This window comes from Rutilus rutilus, assembly GCF_951802725.1.
Source record: "Rutilus rutilus genome assembly, chromosome: 5".
NCBI classification, from domain to species: Eukaryota; Metazoa; Chordata; class Actinopteri; order Cypriniformes; family Leuciscidae; genus Rutilus; species Rutilus rutilus.
Window position 1 is genome coordinate 31,651,241 of NC_140213.1, and position 25,100 is coordinate 31,676,340.

General features: G+C 38.1%; 2 protein-coding genes across 8 annotated transcripts in view; one reads left to right on the forward strand and one right to left on the reverse strand.

Annotated features, from left to right (window-relative positions):
* The window catches only part of c2cd5 (C2 calcium dependent domain containing 5), a 49,685-nt gene extending 38,770 nt beyond the window's left edge, over nt 1–10,915 (reverse strand). For 5 of the 6 annotated variants that reach the window (XM_084410085.1, XM_084410082.1, XM_084410083.1 and 2 more), the window contains exons 1-7: nt 10,612–10,889; nt 9,386–9,542; nt 9,161–9,247; nt 8,907–9,078; nt 7,479–7,574; nt 5,061–5,216; nt 2,088–2,292 (exon numbers count right to left, since the gene is read on the reverse strand). In XM_084410085.1, the coding sequence (XP_084266211.1) occupies nt 2,088–2,292; nt 5,061–5,216; nt 7,479–7,574; nt 8,907–9,078; nt 9,161–9,247; nt 9,386–9,475 (806 nt within the window). In that variant the 5' untranslated portion in view covers nt 9,476–9,542; nt 10,612–10,889. Of the gene's footprint in view, nt 1–2,087; nt 2,293–5,060; nt 5,217–7,478; nt 7,575–8,906; nt 9,079–9,160; nt 9,248–9,385; nt 9,543–10,611 lie in introns of all 6 variants that reach the window. The other variant, XM_084410084.1, reaches the window with a different exon arrangement.
* Nucleotides 10,916–16,056: 5,141 nt separating this feature from the next.
* Nucleotides 16,057–19,354, forward strand: tnni1c (troponin I, skeletal, slow c). 2 transcript variants are annotated; one of them, XM_084410086.1, is made up of 7 exons: nt 16,057–16,145; nt 16,851–16,889; nt 17,039–17,080; nt 17,468–17,599; nt 17,787–17,876; nt 17,960–18,142; nt 18,541–19,354. In XM_084410086.1, the coding sequence occupies exons 4-7, from the start codon at nt 17,489–17,491 to the stop codon at nt 18,640–18,642; spliced, it is 486 nt and encodes a 161-aa protein (XP_084266212.1). In that variant the 5' UTR covers nt 16,057–16,145; nt 16,851–16,889; nt 17,039–17,080; nt 17,468–17,488; the 3' UTR covers nt 18,643–19,354. The 2 variants fall into 2 exon arrangements, with proteins under 2 accessions (XP_084266212.1, XP_084266213.1); XM_084410087.1 differs by lacking the exon at nt 16,057–16,145 and adding an exon at nt 16,383–16,417.
* The last annotated feature ends 5,746 nt before the right edge of the window (nt 19,355–25,100 follow it).

Below are 25,100 nucleotides of genomic sequence, written 5' to 3' on the forward strand. Positions count from 1 at the left end.
TTTCAATGTTTTCATCATTAATGCCATTTGAAATGCAGTATAAATTCGATACATGAAACTCAATTACTGACAGACGTTTGCTTTCAAATGCTCATGTGCGCTTTCTTTGTGTTCGTCCTGCAGGGCGCAAAATTGATGTAAACATTCATGTCGTAAGGACAAAACATCTGATAGTTTAAAACAGATCTAAAATAGATCTGCCGCTGTCTATGATGGCTATGACTCTGATTGTGTCATATACACCAAGGATGGCTTGAGGGTGAGTATTTTTTGGGTGAACTAACCCTTTAAAGAATCCCACCCCTACGCAAACACCCAAGGTAGACCGCATCAAAGACCGACAGGGAGGAAATATCGTCTGTTTCTTAAAACCTAGTGAGCTGACTACCTAGACGGCACCAAAAATGCTGTCTAGTTAGGCAAGTCACTGCCGTTCAAATGTTCTCAGCTCCTTAGAGAGCAAGTGGAAAGACAACACAAACACAAAACACAACAGACTCAAGGCAGCACTCCGGATGCAAACCACGGCTAGTTCTGAAATGCACAACTGTACAGCATTTAATCTTTAAGCAGTCTAAAGCAAACGCATGCTAGTGCAAGAGAGATGCAGCATGCAGGAGAACGTCAGAAAAAGACAGCGAGGGAGAGCAAGAGGGAGAAAGAGGACATGCAGGGGAGGACAAGATTGTGGTGTGTTTGTGTGTTGAGAATGCATTTTTGTAGAAATTATAAAACAGCAACTCATAAAACAAACACACACACCCTCATACTCATTTATAAATATAAAAACAGAAAACAGTGAGCAATTGTACAGCATTTTCCCATTTGTCATGTTGCATTAATACCTGTTTAATAAAACCAAAGGAATGTTAGAACATTTTAATAAAATATTTTGATAAGTTGCTGGGGATAAAAATGATGCAATTAGATGCAAACATAATCATGATACACTAACGTTCAAAAGTTTGGGGTCAATATGATTTTTTTTAAAGAAATTAATATTTATTCAGCAAGGTTGTATTAAATTGATCAAAAAAATATATTTAAAATAAATACTGTTATTTTGAACCTTCTATCTTTAAAAAAATAATTAAGAAAAGGTATTGGAGTTTCTACAAAACTAATAAGCAGCACTACTGATTTCAACAGTTTTCTTGAGCAGCAAATCAGCATATTACAATGATTTCTGAATGATCATGTGACACTGAAGACTGGAGTGATGATGCTGAAAATTCAGCTTTGCATCACAGGAATAAATTACATTTTAAAATATATCATATGTCATTTAAATTAATTAAACATTAAATTGAAAAACTATTTCACAATATTAATGTTTTTACTGTATTTATGTTTTACTTTTTGATCAAATAAACGCAGCCTTGGTGAGCATAAGAGACTTAAAGACCCCAAAGTTTTGAATGGCAGTGTACAATGAGTGAAACTTCAAAACAAACAGCCTGTATTCTTATTTCATTAAAGGGGTGTAAAATTGCATGGATGCGTTTTCTAAAATAATAACCCATGTACAACACATTCATTTCTAATACAAAATGTAATTCTTGGGTCCCACTTTATATTAAGTGGCTTTAAGTACTATATACTTACATTGAAATGAATAATTTGATACAATAGACTTATTGTGTAAACACATGTTTTTACATTGTACTTATATTTAAAAAAATACCTGCATGTAATTACAGCTGTAATTTATGTATGCAATTACATTCGTAATTACACTGTTGACCCTTCCCTTACACCTTAACCCACATTTAAACTTACCCATACCACCACCCTAACCAGTATCACACCTCAATAGCAGCAAAAGTGTTTTACAATACAACATCCACACAATAAGTACATTGTACTTAATTTTCGATGTAAGTACATAGTACTTAAACCACTTAATATAAAGTGGGACCAATAAATTAGTCAAATGTACTGCAGATGAACTGACATAGCTATAAGAAAAGCAAAACAACCACAAATTCCAAATGCAAGACTTGATGCTGACATGCACATACGCATGAACAGTGGCATTGTATATTTGATTTGGAAGAGAGGAGGTTTGTGTGTGTTGTGACACTTACTCTTTTATGTCTTTTGAAGGAGAGGAGTTGCTGGGGAGTGTGGCTGTGGCAGGGAGTGTGCTGATTTTCTCAAGTGTGCAGGCTGTCCCGATGGCACGAACCACAAGGCCTGATTCCCCTTCCAGATCAAAACACTGCAGGTACCCAACCACTGCATTCCCTCCCATCTCCAGCACCTTCAGACCTATCTTCCTCTGCAATTCACCTACAACAGAAACACGTATGCATTTACACACCCACCACACGAGCCAAGAAAATATTGTCAGGAGTGTCTCAGATTGCACACAGTGACACAGTAAGTTGTCTTTAAACATGATCTTGGCCAAAGCAACTTAAAGTAGAATTAGTAAGAGTAGATCAATATTGTAAAGTATAAATGTCCTAGATCATGTCAAATTTTCACAATCCACTGATTTCACTGAAAAAGTGTGAAAAAAGGCAAATACTCAATAATATTGGGCAAATCTATAATATGGTTTGTTAAAAATAGCAACGCATAAAACAGACAGTTAGGCTAATGTATGTTTATTGATGGATATGAATTCTGCTTTCCCCTAAACTTTGTTCAATGCGAGTGACGTATGCTCTAATATGACCGTTTACGTCGTCATCACCGGGTGTTGATAGCGAGCAAGCGCAGGTGAGACCTGAACAGCACACGTTGCTATCTGTGTTTAAACTAAACTCATTTAAGCCTTGCCAATTTAAACATTCAAGAGCAAGAAGACGCGAATGAGAACTCATGCACACTGTGAGAAGATTTGTGTATGCGTTCATCCGAAGCGCGCACACAGAAAGTCGCGTCTCAGACAGAGCGCAAATATTGAGTTCTCTTTAAAGGGATACTCCACTTTTTTTGGAAATAGGCTAATTTTACAACTCCCCCAGAGTTAAACAGTTGAGTTTTACCGTTTTTGAATCCATTCAGCCGATCTCCGGGTCTGGCGGTACCACTTTTAGCATAGCTTAGCATAGATCATTGAATCGGACAGGACCATTAGCATCTCTCTTTAAGAAACTTTGCTGCCGTACCATGAGTGCAGCAGGCGTAATGATATGACGCAGCGCCTGAAAATAGTAGGGATGCACCGAATATTCGGCCACCGAAAATTTTCGGCCGAAAATGGCCCAAAAGTGCATTTTCGGTTTTCGGCCGAAAGACTTTTATCACCGAAACAATACGGCCGAAATGTTGTGATGACGCAAACAGCAGATACCGCGACCTGCACGTGCTTGTCTGAAGCAACATTACATATCTGCGGTGTGGACGTATTTAAATATATCTAAGAGTGACCCACGGACAGCGATTTTCAAAACACAGACATCCCAAGTCTTCCGGAAGTTCCGGGAGTCTCCCGCGTATTGATACCGGCTCCCTAATGCCCGCAAATTAGTTTAAATCTCCCGGAATCGCGAGCGAGGCGAGCATGAGCGCGCATACGTAGCGCGCGCGGCAGAGAGAGGGAGCGAGAGACCTTTGCGTGTGTGTGCAGAGCAGCCGTCATTTCTCAGAGGTTTACCTGAGCTGTTTATGGTTTTTGCAACTCACGTCCATGAGCATATAACTGCAGATATTATTTTGGGCTATGGCAGTATTGACCTAAATGCACTTTGTTTTTATGAGAGAACATTTCATTTTTAAACCTTTCTCCAGGCCAGTAGGCTTTTACATTATTATTTAATGTACACATGAGTGGGGTCAAGTTAAACATTTAATTTTATACTTTGCAAATGCTAAATAAATATTTGCATACAATTTTAATGGATTTATTCTTTGAAACTTTAATATTAATTTATGCAATTGCAATGCCTTGATTTTAGTAAACTTAGTACACAGTCATAGCCATAAATGCAATGGTACTAACAATAATTGGCATAATTTCTTTCGGTGTTTCGGTTTTCGGTTTTCGGCCTTGGTTTCCTCTTTTTCGGTTTTCGGTTTCGGCCAAGAATTTTCATTTCGGTGCATCCCTAGAAAATAGGTCTAATAGGTTAGACAAACTTAGTCCCGGTCACGTTGGAAGTTACCGAGCTGGGGACTATTTTCAGGCGCTCATATCATTACGCCTGCTGGACTCATGGTACGGCAGCAAAGTTTCTTGATTATTACGCAGGAATGAGAGTATAGTTCCTAGCAATATCAGCCTAGAAAATCGCAACTTTACATTTTCCGTCAGTCTTAGTAGACGATGTAACTACAGAAGAGTCAAGTTTTAAATAGGAAAAATATCGAAACTCTTTGGTCATTTTTTTGAGAGAGATGCTAATGGTCCTGTCCGATTCAATGATCTATGCTAAGCTATGCTAAAAGTGGTACCGCCAGACCCGGAGATCGGCTGAATGGATTCAAAAACGGTAAAACTCAACTGTTTAACTCTGGGGGAGTTGTAAAATTAGCTTATTTCCAAAAAAAGTGGAGTATCCCTTTAAAGTCTTGCGCTTAAATGTACAAAATCACACAAAAATTATGTCAACATGCCCGCCTTTGTGAAGTTAAACGTAGACTCGCTTGCTTTCAGGATAATGCTTTACATGAAATGTTAGTACTTGCATGAATTTGTAACATTTACAGGCAAGTATACAACTGTGAGATGTAAGCTGTGCATCTCAAATGCATTAAACAACACGCACATCAGACAGTGCAACAAGCCACGTAGTTTTATGATTTAGCTTGAAGCACATCTCATGTTTAAGACGACTTGAATCGTGCACTTATCCGGCAGCAGCTCACTGTCTCATCCTATGGGGAAAACTCATTGCACACACAGAGAAGTTCCACACTTGCAGTGTTTAAAACAACACTGTATTCCTTCAGTGTACGTGTACCAAAACGAAAGACTCGTACCAAAATATTTCAGGATGAATGCGTGTACCGTTACACCCCTACTGGCAACTTATGAAAACTATTGGAACAATTCATATCTCCTACATATATCTTTCGGTCTCTCTTGAACACCGTTTGTGTATGGGTACCTGACATGAGAAAGATGAGTCTCTGTCGGGCCTCGTTGGATGCACGAGGGGTTCTGATACGGTCGATCCACTGGTACTCTGGATCCTCATTCACCACAAGCTCTTCCACAAAGCCATGAATGATAACGGCCCGGTAACATCGGGGAATGGAGGTTGCTGAAGAAAAACAGAATGGGTCTCATTCACTAATAATTGCGTGGATTATTTCGTATTTGTATGCACAGGATTCATTAGTTCAATGAGCTCATTGTTTCTTCATTAAATTATTCCATTGTACAAACTGTGACTCTGAAATACATAACTTAGACTGTTAGCTCTGATAACAGATCACTCTAAATTGTAATGTGGACTTGTGCATTTTCTATAAAGCTGCTTTGAAACGATGTGTATTGTGAAAAGCACTATACAAATAAATGTGAACTGAACAGGAGAACTTCTCACAAAAAACCTCTGCCTAATTCACAACACGTTTGTACGCACATGAATTTGTTCTTAACATCGTTCTGATGTTAGTGAATTCGGCGTATTCTAAATGAACGGCCGAGTGCATGAGGTTAGTCATTTGCATAAAACACGCCCAAACCATCTCCATATATGGGCTTCACGCAGACGTATGGAAGTAAAATAATGACAAAAAAAAAAAAGCTTGTTGAATTGCACTATACTTGAAAAAATATGCATTGCATTAACCCTGCTTGCATTTTAAAGCATTGTGTTTTCAGGGCTTGCATTTTTTTAGGCTGAAATTCAACATGGTTGTATATTTAAGCTGTGAATATTTCAATTCAAAACCTTTCACACACGTTTTCATTATTAAAAATTCAATAATCCATATTCACCTTTCAGATTTCACTTCCAGAATGTTCATTCTGTTTAAAAATACAACCTATAATATTCGACCGAAAATGTTCGGTCCATTTTATTTCACTTTACAAATTCGCTTCCACAAATTCAGTGGTTCAAATTCGACAGAAAATTCAACATTTGATATCCGGGAACGGCAGGAATATCAGTAGATTGCCGATTGATGATCTCCATAGCTGTTAGTCGGCCTCACCAGCAGCGGGTGCAAGCGGCTGTTGACGAAGAAAACTATAGAGCAACGGGTGAGAGACTCATTCATTCGTTGAATTACAGAAATGATTATTAGGCTATTTGTGATTATTATCAGGGCGATGAATTGTGATGATTATCATATGGAAAAGCTGATAAAGACAAAGCTGTGTTTGCATCGAAGTCTTCATAGTCTTCTACTTTTGTACATGTAAGTTTTGCACAGCTTTCTCTGTCGTGACCGAGATTATGTTATCAGCCGATGCTGATGTACAGATCAAACGTTAAATCTGAGGTAGTAGACATATATTTCTCTCGGTTGTTTAGTTTTCTTAACTTTATATTGCGGCGTGCTGCAGAACTGGGGATTCCCTCAATACCTCACTCTCCAGGATTCCCCTGCAGTCTCAGGACACTCAAAGTAGCCTAACTCATGGACAAAATACAGTGATATAAAAGACCAAACTCCCACCTTATTGGGGATGTAGGCTATATTAATAGGCTACAGGAAAGCAGATGGACCAGAATATGAAAGTAACGCGCAAAGTTTCACGCTAAGCGTTTCCCACTGGCATAAGTTCGCCTGACACTGGATATTCGCACATTTAGGGACCGTCTCTAAAGTTACATACGACATTGGTACACACGGTTCTAACTTCAATAGCATTTGAAAATGTTGTGAAAAAAATGTGAAAAATACTGTAATAGGATTGCAGATTCAAGAAGTTGCCATCTAAAGTATAAGCATGTTTATTTTAAAGATTTGTTTTCTAATTTATTAAAAATGTATCAAATATTGATTAAAATAAATATAAAGTATATAATAAAAATATCAGCCATCCTGCTCTCTAAGATATCGGCATCAGCAATCAAAAAAACAATATCGGTCGACCACTAGCTAGAACACAGCTTTTCTTACTCTTTTACTGTAGCCTATATGATGGAATGTATTTAAGATTAAATTAAATTGTATTATTTAATGATTTTACTATAGAATTTTATATATGGATTATATAATACTATTAATGCAACATACTTCAATATAATTATAGTCGTGTTAGGATGAAATATAACTTCTTTACACGATTATAAGGCCATACAGAGTAAGTGCTTTTTGCGTACGTGTGGTTTCAGTTGTTCCTATATTTGTTCGTAAATTTAGAATACATTTTGTGATTTGTTATTAAAATCGTTCGTACATGCTTAGTGAATGAGACCCAACGTGAGTGAAAATTCTCAGAAGAAGATAAAAATAAAGAGAGAAAAGTGAGCGGAGCAGGGTAGATAGTGGAGGAAGCAGACTGTCAGATGGAATTAAGGAAGGAAGAACAGGAGGCAATGGAAGCAGATGATGTAGATACTTACTACAGAAGAATTTGACCCCACATGAAGACTGTCTGAAGCGGTTCAAGTCGTTGAAGAGATCCACCTTGACCAGTACATTTATTTCCCCTCTTATACCTGAACACAAGCATGTCATCAACAAAACAATTCACAACTCTTTGATATTACAGACTAAAGCCCCGTTCACACTACAAGCGACTTTGTCGCTGCATGTCGCCAGTGGCTGGCGGTGAGGTCGTTAGTGGGCGTTCCCACTACTGGTTGCCTAGTAATGTTTGTGAGTGACATTCACGGATGTTACTCCATGTTGTAGACAACAAATCTGTTTTCTTGCCTCTACAAGCTAACATTTTGGAAGGAAAAGTCTAAATATAAATGGAATCAGTACATTAAATGCATAATATTAAAGATGAATGAGAAACAGCGAGTGCCTTGTGCTATCGCGGCTATTTAACTGCAGCAAATGGGCAAATACTGGTCTTTCTGAGTTCACGAAACCATTCAGGCTCAGAGTCAGCACGGCGAGTACCACTGTATGTACACGGAGACATATCATACATTATTGGACAGTTTCGGACTGCTAAAATAAACTTCTCATTCATCTTGCCTCGGTCTGACGCAGCACTGAAGAGTGACGGATCACGTGTGCTCCACTGACTTCACTCCTATTGGTTGTCGCTCCCGAAAGTCGCTCTTCATTTGCATAAAGTTAAACATTTCTCAACTTTGTCGCGTCGCCAGACACGCCCCATCCAGTCGCCAACGGTCGCGACTGCGCGCGTCACCGGAAGTCGCCCGCTCCCCATTGAAAATGAATGGTATCGCGTCGCTTGGTCGCGTGTAGTGTGAACGTAGCTTAAGGGCGTTTTCAGACCTGTAGATTGTTTGCTTGCTTTGTTCCGAAACAGGGATTAAAAATGTTACACTGTTTCAATTTCTTCTTGGTTTTGCTCGCTTTTACAAGGCAACATTTCTAAACGGACCAAAACTTGTTAATACAAGTCACGTGCGAGTAGTAACCGGTCCTCTCATTGGTTCCGGGATTCCACCCATAGCAGTTATTATGGCTTTCTTAGTAGCTGCCGTTATATTACTTAATCATTTTGAGCAAGGATCAAGGCTTCGTCTGTATTTGTATGTGTTTTGGCAAGTTGTTCTGAAATATGTTCGTCTGACCACTCATCATATATTGTAATACAGACTGTTTCCGCTGGGTTCAGATTGCGGTCTCACCACAAGCGAACCACTCCAGAGTTTGTTTTTAAGCAGGCCGAGACCACCTCGTTCAGGCGTCAGGGACTGATTGTTTTGGTGTGGATCTGAGCGCGATTGCCGTCTTCGTTTATGCCTATTGAACTGAACTATGGGAGAAAATGTGCCAGGTTCCAAAACAAACACTCCAAACGAGTCAGATGTGAAAGAGCCCTAAATTTGCTTATGGATACACACCATGTATAGTGTCATAAATGGGGAGCCAGCCAGAGATGACCGTAGCAGCTTCACTGCAGAGTAATGGATCAATGTCAATGTACACCTTTCCAATAGCATCATTAGCGCTGTATGTGTCATGGTCAAGAACAGTTATCTGCAACGGCTCATCCTGCAAATCTTCATCATCCACCTGAAGGAAAAAGAAAGATAAACATAGGGAATTAACTCCATAAAACTCCAAACTATAGCAGAAAAAAGAGGGAAGACCTTACCTCGAATTTGAACCACTCAGAATTCCACTGAGGATTCAGGGACTTGGGGTACACGTCCGTTTTAAATGTTGTGTTTCCGAACTTCACCTGTGGAACGAAACTTTATAAGTGCTGATCTGCGATATAACAAGGGCCGTTCCTCAAAACTTGAGCTGGATAAAGCAGCATTTTTGAACTAATGTGCAGAGCAGAGTGACTTTATTAATAGACAGGTGCTCAACTGACCTCCACGAAGGCATCAGTGAGATCGCTGGCACGGTCCATGACGGGCAGGTGCCGCCCCGCAACAATCTTCGCCTTTAACTTCCCAGGCATTATTCCTCTAATCTTCTTATTTAAACACACATAAACACAAACATTCTGTTTCCACACTGGATCAAGGCTAAAAAGGAAAAAATAAACAGATCATAAGCAACCTGACCCACATACATCCATGTAAACACAACAGGTGCTTTTGACAGATTAGACTCGAGGACAGACAGAAGGGCCAGGGACTAATGCAGCAGATATATGGTGCGTTCAAGTCCTCCTGGGAAATTCGTATTTACGAAATGGGAAGTCTTGTTTTTACGTCAGGTGCGTTCAAGTCACTTTCATCTGAGCAAGATGGTAGTGTACCTTCTATTAATTAATTACACAAAAATACAGCAAGGTTTTTAAACTCTACATTCAGAAAATGAAGACCAAAATGTGCATCATCAGGTGTGTTTTGCTTTTATAGGTTTCTAAATCATTTATGAAGCCACTGTAAACTTTATCTTTACATATTATATTGTTATATTATAATTCTATTATATTTTGTGCCGGTAATTAGCTCATTATGTTGTTAAAAAAAACTACGTCATTATGTCACTGCTAAATACCTATAAATATTGTGGTGTTCAGCCACCATATTCTCACTGACACACACTCAACTCGTAAACCCCGAGCTTCCCACTCGTGTTTACTACGTTCTACTCGTAAATACGATATTTTCGACATGACTTGAACGGACCAATATTCTAAAGCGAAAAAGCAATATATAACTACTGCATGCACCTTGTTCATGTAAAAAAAGCAGTAATAGTAGTCACGTAAACATGATGTTTGCATCATTTTGAGAAAATAATTAAATAATACAGCTAATCAATATGTATACTTCTAGCCTAGGTTCACCTCACGGTTAGCGCAGTCTCATGCATTATTTTAACAAAATCATTAAACGTAAAATAAGAACCCCAAAACATTTTATGAAAGACATAAATCGATAATAATTCTTATACAAATCATATATAACGTTAAACATAGCGTTAGCTCTGTATGGTTCAGGCAGTAAGCAGTTTAGCTGCATTCACATTGTCAATATATCACAGCAGCACTATATTAGATACAAAAGCATGTTTCTATACAGATCTGTGGATAAACTACAGATAGATGAGATTATTTTAGTGTTTTTGATTATGTCAGCTCACCAGAGTTTCACCTTAGCGGTTCAATCTGACATTAAAGTCTCTCCATAGATCCTCGTGCCGATTGAAACGCTTCTTGTATCATGATTAGATCTCAGGAAGGTGCAGCGTCGATTCTGTGTTGCATTTTGGTCACAATCATACCAAAATGTAGATGTTTATAAGGCTAATTTCAAAAATAAAATCGTCAGTCAAATGAAACAGCTTTCGCAGATTCTGGCGCATCGCTCACGCAGTTGGGGCTGGGAGGCGGGCACGTCAGAGCAGAGCACATCCGGGTCACGGACATTGATGCCATTTGGGTCAGATCGGTCAGATGTGTGCTGATTTTAAATAATGTTTAAATATTAAATACTTTCATCGAAAGTTTTTTTTTTTCATGACGTCTATCCTAGATCTTCACGCTATTAAAATAACTGGACAAATAAGCATATGACTTTTTACAATTGTCGAGGATTAAAAGTCAGTCTTAAAGTAACGTTAATCCCATTGCATTCAGAGCCAAGTCAGCCAGTGGATTATTAGCCTACTATTATTAAACACTGCGTGCTATCCCACTGGGACCTTCCTATGCATGTAGCATGTGTAAACACACATACTGGTGCTTAATGCCACATAAGACTAGTTGTTAACGTGTTATTTCAATATGTTTAGCTCATGTTCAGATGGTTGTAATTTATCAGATAAAGTAGCCTATGAAACTAAAATTGTTAAAGATGGAAATCATACACAACAAAAAGGCCTACAAGTTCAAAAAAGATACAGACATTCATTATAAAAAATATAAAGACATTTGTAATACTATAGCCTATGGGTGCATGTGCACTGTACAGTTTATTTATATATATATATCAAATGTAAATTAATTAATTCAATTCTATTTTGTGTTTACACTATGTAATTAATCTTCAATTTTTTTTTTAAACCAAACATATATCTCATCAAGTTAGATTTTTAAACGCATTTTTACATTTAGGCTATTCTAAAACAACTAAAGGTGGTAACAATTTAAACAATATATTTTATTTGTGAACTGATGTTCAGCTGTACTTTTTAATAGTCAATTTATTTTCATCAGTCATCAAGCTTGGTAAACACTGGTCACATGAAAATGCACCTTTAATTTCACCACGCTGATTGCTCACTAAATAAAACCCACAGTCATCATGTTTTCAGGCCGTTTCAAATTTGAATTTGATGTGGCATAACGCAGTGATATCTACGTGGTTGAGTTGTCTTTAATTAGTCTTTTTTTCATAATTTTGTTCATTCAGACTAGAGTATGAGGTATGAGGTATACGGTCACTTTGTAGGCCAACCGGCAGTTAACATCACATTGTTTCCCTTGACAAAAAAAAAGGGGATTTTCCCATAGACTTTTGGATTATCGCTGAAAACAAGCTCTATGATAAAAAAAAGTTTACTTGCACATTTTGTCCATCAGTATAATTATCACAGATGAATACAACTTTAATGAATTTTGAAGCCTTAATGCAGTCGCCAGAAGTAAAAAGCTAAAGGTATGGCCAGATGGCTATAAAAAAACTACACCACGGTCCCACGAATTCAACGTCACCATCACTAGCTTCTGACAACTCTTTCAGTTTTTACCTGAAAACATTTTCCCAGAACATTTGAGTTAAAACAGTTTATAAGAGCAGAGCTCAATTACAAGCATATAGAAGCTGTGAAAGCGGACTGAGCTTATCTGTTCGGCGTGATGACGTTTAATGTCCCCGACTGCCTCTGTTTTCACATTTAGCCACTTGTTAGCAACCGCCTTTTTCAAGACACATAACAGCTTAAAAAATCATGATTGGGGTAATGTTGTATTTTATGTCGTGGAATAAAACGAGAAAGTGTCTTGAACTTGAACCATTTAACCAAAATCCCATTAAAAAACCCACTGACTTCGGGACGATGGAACCGGAAGTGCTAAAATGCTAACTCGCTTTCATGATTTGGCCTACAAAGTGATGTCATACCTGCACCACTCTGTGCTCACGAAAACAAGAGGCGGGATCGCAGGAACCTTACCATATCCAAATATAACCGATTATATCATAGCATGATGGAGGCATTGCCCCCTCTCACGTGACTTTTCACCATTCCCCCATCTGTCAAAAGTCAATGGACTCAGGAGAGGCAAGCCTCCCACTGTAACTTTACCTGCTGGTGTCGCTGTTGGACCGTGTAACTTTAGAAAAAATAGTGATTCATTCACTTGTCAAATTTTGTAATATGGGGGGGTTTTTTTGTTGGTAATATCGATTATTTTCTCATCCAGTTTCTTTGAGGAGACACTGCCTCCCTTGCCTTGCCTCCTCAGAGGAAACGCCCCAGTGTGTGTGTATACAGTGTATATACAGTGTGTGTGTGTGTGTGTGTGTGTGTGTGTGTGTGTCTATAGGCCCTTTATATATATATATATATATAAAGTTAAATATATACATTTTAAAATATATATATATATATATATATATATATTAGGCTATTATTAATTTGACCAGAGCTTGATATAATAATCAGGCCTATTTATTATTGAGCTGCACTATTAGATAGCTCTATTAGATTTGATGAATTATGATGAATTATGTGATGTCTGTAATATCAATTGGTTTTTCTCACACTTTAAAACATTCACATAAATATTATACACATAAAAATGTGTATAATAATAAATAAAAATAAAATACAATAAAAAATATACACTCACCTAAAGGATTATTAGGAACACCATACTAATACTGTGTTTGACCCCCTTTCGCCTTCAGAACTGCCTTAATTCTACGTGGCATTGATTCAACAAGGTGCTGAAAGCATTCTTTAGAAATGTTGGCCCATATTGATAGGATAGCATCTTGCAGTTGATGGAGATTTGTGGGATGCACATCCAGGGCACGAAGCTCCCGTTCCACCACATCCCAAAGATGCTTTATTGGGTTGAGATCTGGTGACTGTGGGGGCCATTTTAGTACAGTGAACTCATTGTCATGTTCAAGAAACCAATTTGAAATGATTCGAGCTTTGTGACATGGTGCATTATCCTGCTGGAAGTAGCCATCAGAGGATGGGTACATGGTGGTCATAAAGGGATGGACATGGTCAGAAACAATGCTCAGGTAGGCCGTGGCATTTAAACGATGCCCAATTGGCACTAAGGGGCCTAAAGTGTGCCAAGAAAACATCCCCCACACCATTACACCACCACCACCAGCCTGCACAGTGGTAACAAGGCATGATGGATCCATGTTCTCATTCTGTTTACGCCAAATTCTGACTCTACCATCTGAATGTCTCAACAGAAATCGAGACTCATCAGACCAGGCAACATTTTTCCAGTCTTCAACTGTCCAATTTTGGTGAGCTCGTGCAAATTGTAGCCTCTTTTTCCTATTTGTAGTGGAGATGAGTGGTACCCGGTGGGGTCTTCTGCTGTTGTAGCCCATCCGCCTCAAGGTTGTGCGTGTTGTGGCTTCACAAATGCTTTGTTGCATACCTCGGTTGTAACGAGTAGTTATTTCAGTCAAAGTTGCTCTTCTATCAGCTTGAATCAGTCGGCCCATTCTCCTCTGACCTCTAGCATCAACAAGGCATTTTCGCCCACATGGCTGCCGCATACTGGATGTTTTTCCCTTTTCACACCATTCTTTGTAAACCCTAGAAATGGTTGTGCGTGAAAATCCCAGTAACTGAGCAGATTGTGAAATACTCAGACTGGCCCGTCTGGCACCAACAACCATGCCACGCTCAAAATTGCTTAAATCACCTTTCTTTCCCATTCTGACATTCAGTTTGGAGTTCAGGAGATTGTCTTGACCAGGACCACACCCCTAAATGCATTGAAGCAACTGCCATGTGATTGGTTGATTAGATAATTGCATTAATGAGAAATTGAACAGGTGTTCCTAATAATCCTTTAGGTGAGTGTATAGGCCCTATATATAATTATTTGGGTTCAAGCGGCTTAAGACCTTTATGTCATCTATGCTGTAAGGGTCTTGGCCAACCCCAAATATATGTGTGTGTATATATATATATATTCATAATTGTATATATATGGTCCATATTGATATAGCCTATGGTCCTGACAGTGGTACTTGTATGCTAAGTAATCAAGAGTCAAGGATTAATACTTATCCAAGATGATTAAATTTTTTTTTACTTTACTTGACCAGAGCCTATTTGCACCCTTTTATTGTTTTATATAAAAACCTCCGAACACAAGTAGCCTATATTCTTTTTTTTTTTATGTTGCAGAGTTAGGCATACTGCAGAGATGACCTAACAATAGGTGTCTAACAATAACCATTACATAAGCAAGCATCATGTTACATAAAATCCTTAACTGATATATTGTCATCAAAGACTATTTTTAAATCCATGAGTGCATTTGTTGGTATCATTTGTGAGTATGGAGTTTGTATGTTTGTGTGTTAGGGGGGTAAGTTAAGTAGTTTGTGCTTCTGTTGTAAGGATCAGTTCAATATCTCGTAAATATTGGCTTAGTTTCAAATGAACCCTTGGATCAAAGGGTTTTTTCACCTCATTGAACTGCCTTAGGTGGAAATTAGCTAATTTGAGCTCAAATATGCAAGGGGATGCATGAGAGATATTCCTGACACCCCAAGCTGCCGAAACCATTCGCCTGTATAGAGTCTGTCTCAGTCAGTGCCAGTCATGCCTCCGCTATCCATACAGAAGAGTGAACTGAATAAATACACGTTTTTCTCACTGAATCCAAAAGGACTTTTTGATCAAGAACAAAAAAAATTGTACTAAATAAATGATCAGCATTTAAAGTTTTGCCAGATCTGATGACCTGAATGTCCAAATGGTCCTAATCAAGAGTCAAGTATTTATATCACTAAGAATACACCAATACAAAAACTATGTGGTCATATAAACACTTGTTCTTGATTTCAATCACACTACAAAATGCATTAAAGAACAATAGGTGTTTAAAACACAGTGAGATCATATTTTAGGTCCAGGGTTGGTGGGCAAATGGTGTTTAAAATGAGTATTTATGGAAGTGAGGTTTGCTTTTGTGAGAGTGAGCAGGTGCTGATTGTTCTGTCCTATGACTAATGGATGGAAACCTTTGCTTTATGCTATGTCTTGTTATTTGACTGTAATGCATTCGAGGTGAAGAGTTAACAACCTGTAATTTACAGATGTGTCAGGCTGTCATTTTTAGTCGAAGGACTTTTCCTTATACTGTTCCTGTTTGAATTTGTATAGGATGTGCCATTTTTGTCTGCTATATTGTATTAAAGCTGCATATTAAAATGATTTGAGTCACATAGTAGGCTTTGAATTGCTTTGTCCTTGTGGCGTAGGACACACAAACACACGCCCAGGCTCTGATATGTTGAGGACAGCTGCCCATTCATTCTCATTCCTGTCTCTGGGAGCTAAAATTACAAAGCTGTTGCCTGTCACACATAAAAACAATTGTCTCTGTCCATTGTGCTTTCAGAAGCTGGTTTGACCCAACAGGCAACACCTCAGGTAAAACACACACACATCTCTTTGTGTCAGCTACCACTTTCCTAGACATTTCTCAACACTGGCTCAACAGAACAAAGAAGATTTATTTAGTTTAGTATTGTGATTGCAACTATACATCATTGCTTATTTTTTATTTCTGATCTCACAGGTTTCACGATGGCAGACGAGTAAGTAGTTTTTATGCACTGTTTTTGCGTTACTCTGTGAAACATGAACACACATCTTTCTATCTGTATTTATTATTTTCTTCTTTTTCTCTTTGCAACCGCCAACAAACATACAAATCCGCAGCGATGTAAGTAAATTGTCTTTTGTATATGGGTCTTTTCAGACTGAAATTACAGTAACATAGTTAAAGGGTTAAAACACTCTAAAAACTGCTGGGTTGTGTTAACCCAATTTTGGGTCAAATATAGTCTCACCCAACGTTGGGTTAAAAAATGCAATTTAAAAATGGACAAATTGCATTTTGGACAAAATCAAAAATGGACAAAAATGCAATTTAAAAATGGACAAATTGCATTGGTTACATTAAAAATGTAAACCAACGGCTGGGTTTGTCCATTTTTAAATTGAATTTTTAACCCAACGTTGGGTGAGACCATATTTGACCCAAAATTGGGTTAACACAACCCAGCAGTTTTTAGAGTGAACCTTTAAACCTTAATTAAATTATACAATAATTTTCTGATGATTTTTACTTTATCTATTTTAATCTTCATCAAAAGGCACCTGGTCCATTGGCCCCTCGGGGAGTACAAGCCAAGGTATTCACCAGCATATTCAACAGTATATTGTGATTATGATATTGTGACTTATACATTCATCTATACATTGTTGAATGACAGAACATAATGCATTAAACTTGGGATTAACTAGTCATTAACTTTAATCTCTTTCTTTCCCCCCTTTTTAGCCAAAGTCTAAGATCTCTGCATCTCGAAAACTCTCCCTGAAGGTATGGTGTGTGTGTGTGTGTGTGTGTGTGTGGGTTGGGGGAGGAAGGGGGGCCCTGGTAAACCCTACATTATGGGGCAATATCCAAAATCCTTGTCCTTGTGGTGACATTTTTTGGTCCTCATGAGGAAAACAGCTAATAAATCATACTAAGTGAAAATGTAAAAATGCAGAAAGTTTTCTGTGATGGGTAGGTTTAGGCTTAGGGGATATAATATACAGATTCATTGTACAGTATACGAATCATTATGTCTATGGAAAATCCCCATCAAACATGAAAACACAACATGTGTGTGTGTGTGTTTTCTATACTAGATATGTTGGTATGTTTTCATTTTATTTGATTTTTTTAACTACAGAATGTCTGTTTGTGTTCTGCTTTTCTAAGATCCTTTTGCTTCAAAGAGCCATGGAGGAGTTGGAACAGGAAACGGCCAATCGTGACGACGAGAAGGTGAAATATCTGAGTGAGAAGCTTCCACCTCTTCAAATAACCGGTCTCCAAATGGAGGAGTTGCAGGTTAGTGAAAGACATGTTAAGATATGTTAAGATTATGTTTCTCATGAAGTTTGAATCTAGACGGAACCGAAGCTTAAATACAAGATAGTTCGGATTGTGTTATTTTAATCTGATATATTATAATATAATATAATTTAAAAACACGAGAAGCAGTAATAATTAAGAATGAGTATTTTTACACATCCAGAAACTGTGTCGGCAACTTCATGCCCAAATCGACACAGTGGACGAGGAGAGATACGACTTTGAGGCCAAAGTCAATAAAAACAACAAAGAAGTGAGTATAAATGAATGCACCATTTCTAATCTCACACTAAATGTTTCTGTATAACGAACAGAGTGTGTATGTGTGTGTAAAAGATCCATGAGCTGAAGCTGAAGGTGCAAGATTTAGGAGGGAAGTTTAAGAAACCCGCCCTGAGGAAGGTGCGCGTGTCTGCGGATGAGATGATGAGAGCGCTTCTGGGCTCCAAACACAAGGGCTCCATGGACCTCAGAGCCAACCTCAAATCTGTGAAGAAAGAAGACATTAAACAAGAGAAGGTACACACACAGAACACAACAAGCACTCTCATAAAAAAGGTACAAAAGCTGTCACTGGGACAGTGCCCTTCAAAAGGGTTCTAATATGTACCATTTAGGTACTAATATGTACACGTTTGGTACCAATATGTACCTTTGAGGGACTTAAATGCACTCTTTAGGTACAAAGGTGTACCTTTTGAAAAGGTACCGCCACAGTGACAGCTTTTGTACCTTTTTTCTGAGAGTGTACTGTATAAAACTTTACATATAGAATAGAACCTTTGCATTACATTAATAGGGCAAATATGCCTGAATGCTGCAGGTGTCCTTGACAGGTTTTTATAGATTCACCAGAATAAAGGAAACACGTTTTCAGTTTCTGGACATAACTGTACGCTGCATTTCTGTTTTGTCAGGTTATGTCGACAGAGGTGGGCGACTGGCGTAAGAACGTTGAGGCCATGTCTGGTATGGAGGGCAGGAAGAAGATGTTTGATGCTGCTGGTGGAGGACAGTGATAGGAGTGTATATAAGAGTGTATAATTGTGTATATGTATGCGTGTGCATTTGTTATTAGTGACCCGTAAAGTCCAATAAATGAAGAAAATCACCTGAAAAAATCACCAATAAAAAACAAAACAATATGTATTAATACAAATCTCAAAAGAAAGCATGTAATTCTATGAATATGGAATGTTTCATATGACTTTAATTTAAGGTTATTAAACCTTTGATTATGCTAATTATGTGTGATTCATTATGACAATAGACTGTCATGATATTTTTAGCACACACTGGATGGATAGAACTTCACGACCTTGTGTGACTGACAGCCGGTTACATATCAGGGCTGTGAGGTCAGGTCACAATCACCACTGACAGATGACAATTGACTCACTCAGAATATTCACACTGTGTGACTGGCTGTGTTTGTGCTCAAGGACATGAGAAGTTAGTGTCTCTGGCAGTGATTTATTTGGCCAACACCTGTCTGAGACGTGACAAAAGAGATGAGTTGTGGACATGTAATGTGGCCTGGTTTGGCAGGCATACTGTATGAATAACGGCGGGGATGTAGAGTGGAAAGAATAGTTTATCACCTCAAAATAGACTATGACAGGGATTAGCACTCTTATTATTCTCATCATACACATTCAGTGAATGTGTGAATCTCCAAGACACAATACCCCAAAATCCCAAACAAAAATGAATGCAAAATACTTTGTAGCCTATGTAGAATAAAAAATAAAGTATATTTTGATTTTTGTTGTTGTTGCATTGTGACATTGCTTTCATGACAATCGAACAAATTTATTTTAGACATTTAACTTTTTTTATTCCTGTTATTCTGGTGATTATCACTAGATTCACATTAGAGTAATTTGTACTTTAGTCATGTATAAAAAAAAAAAGTTTTATAAAAAAAACAGAACACAACAAATAGCATATTATAAAACTTTATGTAATATTAGAGAATTTTCGCACAAATGGGAAAAATATGCATAAATGCTGCAGAAAATCCTTTATTTGGGGTCAGTAAAAGCATAGTATTGTGAAATAACATTATAATTTAAAATACTGTTTTCCACTTAAATATATTTTTCAAATGTAATTTATTCCTGTGATGCAAAGCTGAATTTTCCGCATCATTAGTGCAGTCTTCAGTGTCACGTGATCCTTTAGGGGAGGGTTGTAATGTATAAACATTGCCATTATGTTAAGACTGTGTCTACGAGCAACTAGCAGTTAGTTAGGGGTAATCAGTCTTTCTTTTCGGTATCAAATTAGACCAATCTACGTTTTTATGTAACTGACTTAAAACCGTTATCAACAGTCTTAAAGAAAATAAATGAATGACTAAAGTTTTTCCAGGTTTCTTTAATAAATAGGAAGTTCAAAAGAACAACACTTATTATATATTTTTTGTAACAATGTAGGCTAAAAGTATTTACTGTTGAAATAATACAATAAATCAAAGGATGTAGTGCGTACTATGCAGGGTGCTAACACTCTCACACTGAAATAAAACTAACCTCCTTTGAGCACGTCAAAGTTTAAACAATTGAGTTAGATAATGAGTGTGAGCATTCTTTGTACTTTGCACTGTGGTGAGTTCAGCTGTCAGCAGACGTGAATGTGCACGTATAGAACTCCAAATAAATGCACAGACGTGAGCCTTCACTAAATATAACCCAACGTATAAAATTAAAAGGCATTTGGGGGGCGGGGGGTGTATGCTATATATAATTGTATAGATGCTCTGGAATTAGGTAGGCTATTGTATTTACTTTTACTATTCGAACCTTCCCTGTTTTTGATGGATTGTTTCAGAATTTGAAATTGAAAGCACTATAAAAGTCAGCAAGAAACAGAAGTTGCAATACTCTTTTCTTCACCACTGTGACTTATATCCGAGTGATGAAACAGCTTCTTGAACAACTAAATAAAACGTAGGGCGGGACTTGATTTTGTCCACTGGTAACTGACTGGATTGTTGAATGCTTGTGGTTTGCTATAGCTGGTGACATGTTGTCCTGTCCCGCCGCGTCGCGCCAGTAAACGCATCATCAGAGAAGAGATGTTTGCAAGAAGGAATGGGACGTTCTTTTAATTAAAGGTTATGAGGGCAAGACAATTTTAAATAATAATAATAATAATGTTCATGGATAAATCATTTATGATAATGCAATATTCCATAAAAAAAAAAGAAAAAAAAAAGAACGGTCGTTTTTGATTTCATGGTGATTTAAATTCAACTGCAGTGTTTCTCTCAGGGTTCTGTCACTTCTGTCTGTATTTCTTGGTTCTGTGACAGAGCTCTGACACTCCTGTTTTGTCATGTTTGGTGTGAGCACTTTAGCTGTGTCCCAAAGTGAAGGCTGCGTCCTTCGAAGGCCGTATTTGAAGGCCGGATGGCCGTATTTGAAGGCCGATTGCGTCACCGCGGCGCGACGAAGGACGTCCCAATTCAAAGGCTGCATCCTTGGAAGGTCGCATTTGAAGGCCGATTGCGTCACCGCGGCTCGATGAAGGCTGTCCCAATTCAATTCTCCATCCTTCGAAGGCCATATTCGAAGGCCGGTTGCGTCATCGCGCCGCGACGAAGGCTTCCCTGATTCAAAAGCGACGCCAAATGCACCCTTCGTTTCCCCGTGAAAAGAAGGATACATAAATGGACACTTAGCGGCCTATTCTACCCCATAAGTCATTGCGCGCCGTTGACGACAGCATTTATTTATTTATTTTTAAAGGCGGCCGAGATTAGAGATCGGTGGTGGACAGCAAATTCACATTTAAATGTAAGTATTATGTTTTCATTTACTCAAATAGCTAGCGAAACCAGAGTTAAATTTTCTTATAAACTTCTTCTTAACTCCTTCGTCACCATTGCGTGGCTACATTTATCAGGTAGTTTTAGGCAAAACTTGTGGTAATAACGTTATTAGTTTAACGACCTATTTGTAATATTTGCACTTGTATATCATAAGAAATATCACTCACCCAATAAAGCCCAAAACAATAAGAAAAGCAGTAGATACGGCAATAAGGTTTCACTTTGTGTTTTTGTAGTGCTGTCATGCAATGTGGTTTTAACCAAATTTTAGTATACAGAAATATGATTTCTTAAGTATTTTGTATGCATGTCTTGATGTGTCTCATTTTGCAGTGTTAACAATGCACTTAAGATTGCTCCTCTGTGTTAAGTACCCTTTTCTGCTTTTTTAGAACAATTCAGGAAAAAATGGGTCTATATATATATATATATATATATAAAGAAAAGTAATACACACATCTTTGCTGAAATGTATTGTCCTGTTGTTGTTATTAACAAGTCACGGTTCATTTGCTCTGCCTTTAGGATTGCAAGTGTCCTGGGACAGGAGAGGGTGTGAGTGGGAAACCCACTGCTGCAACTTGGCCCTGGTTTGTCCTCATGGATGAGATGTTGGGACAGAGGACACCAACCCCCCTGTCCTCATCGCCTCAATCCCTGAGGACACACTAGGGCCGAGTTCAGTAGTGGGTGCCCACGGTGAGGAGGAGCCAGGGGCAGCAGCACCAGCACGAAGGCGGCGAGACAGGACGAGTTTTTGGACTTGATCAGAGAAGAAATGCAACTAGAGAGGGAGGTAGAGGCAAGGAGTGCACAGGAAAGAAGGGAGAGGATGGATAGGCTGTTTTCTCTTCTTGAGAGAATGATTGAAAAAAATATATATTTTCTACATATTCTTGTTTAACTTTTTTCACTTTTATTTTTTAAAAGAAAAATTATGTACATTTATTTTTATGCAACTTTAATTGTGTAAATAAAAGAGAATGAATTGTTCTGGACATTGTTTATTTTTGTAATGACAGTAATACTTTCTGCATGAAACAAATTCTATACCTTTTTATTTTTTCAAATAAAATTGGTAAATGAAAATCATTTGTTCTTTAGGCTACATTAAAGTACTTTTTCCAACTATTTACAAAATACGTTAAACATATCAAAATCAACATAAACATTTAATTTTACAATACATAAAATAAGAAAAAAATGATGTAGACTCTATTGAGCTGAGCAGGGAGACGCTGGAGCTGCTGGACCGGGATGGGCTGCCCCTGGTAATGCCTCCTGCTGGTGGGACATCATCTGGGATGGTCTCGTGTTAAAGTGCATATTTCCACTATCCACTAAGTTGTCTACCAACAGGTTTGCAGGGCTGATTCAATCGACGGCTTTCTGAAAAAAGTACTTTTAATAACTACTGCATTTATATTAGGCTACTACTGCATTACTGCGTAGGCTATGTTGCATTTTACTTCTGTATATTTTCAATATACAGTAATATCTGGTTGTTACATTATATACTTTTGTGTAGTGTAATGTAATCATATTGTGACGTGAGGGAAAAAAGTACTTCAGGTTACTTCACATTTGTAAGTGAATACTTAACGAAATATGCAGTTCCGAAAATTTAAGTAACAAAATGTAGGCTTATTGTCACAATATTAACAAATTGTTGCTAACTACAGCAGCGTCCCATATCAAAGGGCGCATCTGACGCGCTCGGACCGGTCTAGCCTACGAAGGATTGTTCTTGTCGCCTGGCAACCGTGACAGCTGCAGATGACGAGCGCGAGAAATACTGGACTTTTTATATTAAATTGGGTTTTACCGAAAATACATGATTCGGCAGCGCCGGGGCACACCATGACCTCCAGTAAAATATTAAACATAAAAATGACAATAGCCAATTCTGGCTCCATAGCTGTTTACTCAGTTATCAAAATGAATGATCAGGATAGCAGCTGTCCTCTCGCACCGTTGCTTGGCGCCAGGAGCGGTGATCGGGAACACCTGGTTGCACAATTAGGAAATCCTAGGAAGGCTACATGGTGCGTCCTTCAGAGGACGCATAGGCTGCATCCTTGAAGTCTGCGTCCTTCGAAGGATGCAACCTTCAACTTTGGGACACAGCTATAGCTTGCCATGTGCTCTCCTGTCTATTGTCTAACCCCACCCACCTTGTTACCTGACTATTGATTAATTTGCCCCTCCTTACCTGCTTTGTTTGCTCTCCCTATTTAGGTAGTCCTGTGCTGGTTCCTTGTCATATGTTTACCCTTGTGTGTTCTTCCTGTAGTCAAGTCAAGTCAAGTTATGTTTTCCCCCTCGGTGTAGTAGGCTTATTTTTTGCTTAATAAAAGCCTTTACTTCTTGTCTTCTTCTGCGTTTGAGTCCTCGCCTCATCTCCTCAACCCCAAACTGACAGTTTCATTTTAAGTGGTGAGTTTTACTTTTAAAACTAACAAAATGTATAACTTCTGTACAAGACTTGTCAAATACAATGCCGAATGAATGTTTATCCAAGTGACCATTTTTTCCCATGACACAGCATTTTTCCACCTTTAGGAAGTGCCCAGTAAGTGGAAATTGTACTGATGGAGCTTTACTGCAGTTCAAGCATTAAAAAAGGATGTTAATTTTTTTTTCTTTTTTCCAAAACAAACGTACCTGCTTCCACTTTAAACAAATCATTTACATTTGGAGTAGCATATGCTGAGAATTTTACTGCGGTAGCCTACTGAGAAATGTTCTTTGAGGTCTTGGTCTAGTTATTTATTACAACAATGATGCACATTTAGATGCAAGCAGCTATTTTGGGAGTTTGGCACAACAAACAGGGGTTATGTAACTGAAGAATGATGAAACTAACATATGGTTGCCACATATGTGTTGGAAAGAAGAACAAATATCAGGAAGTTTATTTTAGCCATAATGAAGTAAAATATGTTACAGTCAGACAGTAAAATAAGGAATATTTGATTAAAGGCCATAAACAGGTGATGCACTGCTGATGTTGATCATATACCAAATAAAACTCACCACCTGGCAAAGCTTCGTCTGCTGTGCCTCGTTTTTAAACTATTACGGACTCGCCAATTCAGATGTAGTTTAGCTCTTGTTTTAGCTTCTCTCTATATGATGTTGTTAATCTAATGCTGTTGTCAAAAATGTCACCTTGGCAAAAAGCATTTGCGAAATGTCCCAGGAGCCTGGACTAACATCTGAGGTACAGATCCAACCGAAAACTAATGTTGACATCTTCCAGGTTTGGAATCTGCTGAAAAATGTGAGATCTTTCAGTCTCATGTACATGAATTTCTCATTAATGTTTTCAGGGAAGAAGATTCTATTTTTCTCTTCATCTTCACTGTTTTCAAATCCTCAAGATTTTATGGAAACCGTTTAAGTCAGACGGTCATCTTGCGCATCAGCTTCAACAGATCTAAAAGCTGGGAAAGAGATCAGACTGGTTTCCAGTGAACTCCAAACACCTAAGGTTTTTGAGAAGGGTAAAGTGAGATTTGTTAAATTGCAGAAGCTTGTGGACTTCATATGATTTTAGAAAGCATAATTCATAGAGGTTCTTTGCCAGGTTGAAGACGTTGGAGAAGCTTTCATGGAAAGCTACTGGTCAGAAGAAACCCA